Consider the following 5,820-nt stretch of genomic DNA (forward strand, 5'->3'; position numbering starts at 1 on the left):
TATCTGCACTCCGTAATTTCAGTCATTAACCTTGCTGTTTTTTTGTATTTCCACATAGATATCTGCACTTTTAAGGACCAGTTTTTGTGTTTTAACATCATATTTATACTATACGATCCATAAGCAGAAAGTTATATTTTGTAAATTCAATTTTTTTACTGTTTAGAGTATTTTATTAAAAAATCAAAATCTGTTTTTTTATCAAAATAATATTTTCCAAAATTCAGCAACATTATTTAGTTTCTAGAACTCATATTTTTTGTTTTTCAATTACCTAAAACTCTTTCAAATTACATAAAAATTCACCTCAAGCCTATCGGCACTAACCCAAGATACCAAAAAAAATTGTGCAAAATGACATTGACACCTTTCCCAATATTACTTTTAAACTCTAACCCAAGATACAAAAGACTCGTGTAAAGCCTATCCAGCACTAACCCAAGATAAAAAAAAAAATTGTGAAAAATGACATTGACACCTTTCCCAATATTACTTTTAAACTCTAACCCAAGATAGAAAAGAACTGTGTAAAGTAACATTGGCAATTTTCCTAGTTATACCTGTGTAAAGCCTATCCAGTACTAAAAAAATAAAATTGTGCAAAATGACATTGACACCTTTCTCAATATTACTTTTAAACTCTAACCCAAGATACAAAAGAACTGTGTAAAGTAACATTGGTAATTTTCCTAAGTATACCTTTTTAACTCTTTCAGAGTTAACACATTTCTTAAAAATTCCAAAATAAAAGTGATTTGTTATATTTCCAATCCCACTGAAACTTTCATAAATTTTTCATAACATCACCTACACAAACCTTTCTTAATATTACCTTTTTAACTCTAACCCAAAATACAAAAGAATTATGTAAAATGACATTGGCACCTTTCCGAGTTATACTTTTTAATTCTTCCAGTGTTAATATTTGAAACAAAACATTTTAGAGCATTAACACATTTCTTAAAAATTCCAAAGTAATAAAAATTCCAAAGTGAAAGTGATTTGTTACATTTCCAATCCCACTTAAACTTTCATAAAATTTTCATAACATCACCTACACACTGGGTCTTATGCTTCGCAAGGGTTAGAAAATCTCTTTTATTATCTGTTTCAAATTCGTCCTGCACTTCGATCTTCCATTAAGCACATTAATTCAGTCTCAACTGGGTCTTACGCTTGGCAAGTTTAGAAAATCTCTTTTATTATCTGTTTCAAATTCGTTCTGCACTTCGATCTTCCATTAAGCACATTAATTCAGTCTCAATTAGAATGTATGAAGTTAAAAGTGATAGAAGTGGTAATAATTTAACATTGTTTCATTCGAGTGTAAAGTAGGGCAATTTTTCAGGTAACAATTTAACATTGTTTCATTCGAGTGTAAGGTAGGGCAATTTTTCATTGGTTCATGTTACAGGCCTGTATCAGAAGGCTTATATGTATTGTTACAGGCCTGTATCAGAAGGCTTATATGTATTGGTTCTATATGTACATGCTCATTATATTTCCTGAATATAATATATCTTGATTTTCTCTCTGAAAAAAAAGTAGGGCAATTTTTCTGGTAATAATTTAACATTGGTTTCATTATCTTGATTTTCTCTCTGAAAAAAAAGTAGGGCAATTTTTCTGGTAATAATTTAACATTGGTTTCATTCGAGTGTAAGGTAGGGCAATTTTTTTAATGTAAAATATTAAAAAATTTAATGAAGCTAATTCATAGTTCAACCAATGCCAGATTCTAACATAAACGCTATCACAGCAGCGCATTCACTTTCAACTCCGAGGTAAAACATAAAGAATACAAAACCATAACCCTGAGTAGACATATTCAGATATTTCACAATTCAACACCCTCACCAAATATATTGATCCTTGAGTTGCCATAAGTCTGTGCATAGCGTCACAATTATTGTTCAACTAAGCTGGCGACACATTTGCTAATCTTTCCACAAGTTCATCTAGGCTCAGACATACATTGAGCGAAGACTAGCCACAATTAGCTAGGAGGATGCCCTGTCACACTTTTTCCTGTATCAACATATACTATTATAAAGGAACTAAAATGTTCCTAATAAAAGAAAATATGGAATAAGGATCATGCAACAGTACTTCAGTTAGCAAGTCTTACATGAGTGGGCCAACAATAAGATTTTATATGGAGATCATTTAGAATAAACTTTGCAGTTTGCACTCATTAGTTCTCACAAAAATTTCAGCTTTCACACCATGATTGTGATTAGATCTAAACAGTACAACTGAATAAGGTATGTCACATTCAAACTAAAATAAAAAGGTAGGCATTAAGGCTTTTAATATCTGATCTAAAACTAACTAAACTTTAAACAATAAATTAAGTAAACTTGGAAGCAGTTTTAAATTGTTTAACATGAATAACGAAAACAGAGCATCACATGTAAACCATCTGCTACCTGTCTATAATTTTTCCTTCGAGAAGGTTGATAGCTTGAGGGAAGCTATTGTTGGAAAGGATTCGAATGTAAACAGAGTAAAGCCCCCCACTGACTTTGACGAAGTCTTGTGCTCGTCTTATGAATTCACATTTTCAGAATGCATGTGCTCATTAATTTATACTAAGAATGCCATCTTCTTATAGCTTTTTCAAACCAGATGATATATATATATATATATATTGTTTCTTTTTCAATAAAACTTTTGTGAAATTGATCATTCTCAACTCTTTAAATATATTTAAAATTAAAATAAATATATATTTAAATCAAAATAAATATATACGAATTCAGGGAGAATGGTATTCTTGCATGCACACAAAGCTTAAAATGCAAAATCACTCAATCTACTTAAAAAAAATTATATAGCTGCTTTTTCTCCGCTTCCACATAACATAATAATATTTAAAATAGAAACTGTGTAAAATGATTTAAACACCAGTGACTGTTAAAACCCCTTCTTACACAGAATAATATTTAAAATAAAGGATGATATAACCACCAGTCATAGTAATGCCGGGTAACCCTGACTAAGCTGACCCAATCTCTGCTCTCCATACATACATATATATATAAGTAACAGTAAAAATATAAAAGTAACAGTAATAACCGATAATTTCGACTAATTTTACCCTTATATGAGTATCAGTGATAGTAACGACTAGTAACCTCGATTTAGCTGACCTTTGGAGTCAATATCCACTCCTCATATATATAAAAATATATATACACATATAAACATTAAAGTAAGTAATGGTAATCACTGATAACCCGACTTAGTTTATACAAATATATATATAACCACTAGAGTAAATACAAATATATATATAACCACTAGAGTAAACCATTGAAGCTAGAATGTGCAATTTTAAACTATAGTTGATCTTGTTGAAAAGGTTTCGGCTGCTTGTTGCGCAAGAGGAAATAGGGGTTCGAGCCATTCTGTGTTGCAATAAACTAAGCGCTCAAATTGTCCCATTTCTGATAACTGGCTACCTCTCCAACATCCAAACAAACCAGAATTACTGATATTGCTGGTCAAATCACAACTTTATAGCCCCTACTATTTCGGAAACTCCTATTTCCAACCCCATAGAAAAGTAAATGCTGCCTGGCATGCGAGGCATTTAGCTTTCGCCCTCTGAGTAACAGTACGCGAATCGAGATAGCAGCCTGGAGAGAGAGGGCGAAAGCTAAATGCCTCGCATGTCAGGCAGCATTTACTTTTCTATGGGGTTAGAAATAGGAGTTTCCCTACTACTTCTTGTAACTGCTTCTTGTAACTGGTTACCTCTCCAACATCCAGCAAACCAGAATTACTGAATTCTGAAATTGGTGGTCAAATCACAACTTCATCTATCTGGGGCAATTTCCAGATGGCCTAATACCCTCAGATTGCAGATTAGAGTTGCAGAGATGGCAGATTTTGGGAGTTGCAATTTCGGTAATCAGCTTTAAAGTGAATTTCTATCCGAAAAGGCATTGAAAAGAGAGGTTATTTGAATGCCCCTCATCTCCTTATCTCACGACAAATATCATGCAGTAAGCTAATCATCAATTTATTAGCTTTTTCATCCTATACACTGGATATCATTTTATTCTTATCCAACTAATGCACAAGATGTAAAAACAGCGAACCAATAATTAGCTTTTACAGCATAGTGCCTATTATTTGCCCCTACCCACACCCTCAAATATCCTCCCTGAATAAGAAATGCAAAACGGTACTACCAATCAAGTATGTGTACCACTGTATCATTTAAAACACATGGGAATACAATTATTCTTCCAGAGAGTGATGTTTTTACCAGGGTGAGGTTTTCTCCACTAGAAAACCAGTGTCAAAGAGCTCTGCATGTCTGTTTGTTTCTGTGTATGTTAGAAAACAAGTGTCAAAGAGCTCTGCGTGTCTGTTTGTGTCTGTGTATGTTAGAAAACCAGTTTCAAAGAGCTCTGCATGTCTGTTTGTTTCTGTGTATGTTAGAAAACCAGTGTCAAAGAGCTCTGCATGTCTGTTTGTTTCTATATATGTTCGTTGATTCGTGGTGTGAAAGGTCCGTGCATGTTGTTTCGTTTCTATGTATGCTCATCGATCAGTCGAATACAGCAGGCATTAAAAAATTTAAGTGTTATCAGATCAAAAGATATGAAACTCATAAATAATTAGTCGGGGCGAAAAACAAAAGAATTAAACGCCACATAATTCGTCATTCTCTTGACCTCCCTTAGAGTTCCTTTTTTTGCCTAATTCTAAAATCTGATAAAATACAACAGAATCACCTGCTCTGCATATTGTAACAACAAACCCTATCTCAAGACCAATGTGATTGATAAATAAGAGGAGAGACATTAGTGCCAGTCTAATATACACAAATCGAATACAATAAAGAAAAAGGAAACCCAAAACAGAAGGGGAAAAACATTCATTACACCGCTGAATTTTGTAGAGATCGAAACCCATAGCAAAACCGTCGATCTTTAACGTCAGATCCGGTAACTAACGGAAATCGCTCTTTTTCTTGGCATGGGGAAGGGCATTCCCCTGTTCATCGTAGAGGATAAGGCCGCTGAATTTGGGCAGTTGACATTTCTCCCCCATCATAATCTTCTTCTTCCACACCGGCGGCGTCCCGCTCGGAGCCCCTTCCTCCACCGTAACCGCAACTGCATCCTTGCTTAGAAAAGAAAGCTCACCGGGGTCATCCTTCACCATTCTCAACTTAAACCCTCCCCCGCCTTTTATTGCCTTCATAACCTTCTTCCTCACGGCCCCCCATCTGCGCCACGATCCGCGAGCGTCGCCCGGGTTAGAACCATTGATCTCTCTGCGACTACCCGCCACCGATCTCGCACACAGGGCCACCAGAAAAACGACCGCGCAAAACCCTGCGGCTGCCGTCAAAGCCAGCCAGGAGGTCTGCCGTTCGATTCCGGCCAAGGCAGCCCATCGTAGAAGCTCCATTACGATGAACAAATTCGATCATGGAGTAAAATGGGGCTTCGGATTTATATAAATCCCAAAGCTTTACCCGGGAGCCTATCCCAAAAACTCGTGCTGCTCGAAAGCACTCGGCCAGTCAAGTGCCGTCCATGCTGTCCGTGTGCTGTCGGAGAGTAACGTGTCACGCGACGGCGATACTTGCCGTCTTGGTCGACCAGGGATCGAATCCGATTGCGTGTCATTGTCCTCTGGTTCCTAATATTTACTGGCCTCCCTTAACGTCAACATCAACCACCGTTTTTCATACAGCAAGCACTTATCCATAATATTTTAAAATAAAATTTATTAAATTGATTAAGGTAAATGTATTCGGAAAGGTCTTCTTCTCCTCCTCTCTCTATTTTTTTTTTT

The 5,820-nt window shown here is 35.6% G+C and overlaps 1 protein-coding gene across 1 annotated transcript; it reads right to left on the reverse strand.

Annotated features, from left to right (window-relative positions):
• Positions 1-4,760: 4,760 nt before the first annotated feature.
• Positions 4,761-5,526, reverse strand: LOC149161822 (uncharacterized). Its single transcript, XM_089437057.1, has one exon. The coding sequence runs from the start codon at positions 5,428-5,430 to the stop codon at positions 4,966-4,968; it is 465 nt and encodes a 154-aa protein (XP_089293183.1). The 5' UTR covers positions 5,431-5,526; the 3' UTR covers positions 4,761-4,965.
• Between the last annotated feature and the right edge of the window lie 294 nt (positions 5,527-5,820).

Source organism: Pinus tabuliformis, chromosome 5_2 (assembly GCF_031772625.1).
Source record: "Pinus tabuliformis cultivar Carrire ecotype Pingquan chromosome 5_2, CPIR1, whole genome shotgun sequence".
NCBI classification, from domain to species: domain Eukaryota; kingdom Viridiplantae; phylum Streptophyta; class Pinopsida; order Pinales; family Pinaceae; genus Pinus; species Pinus tabuliformis.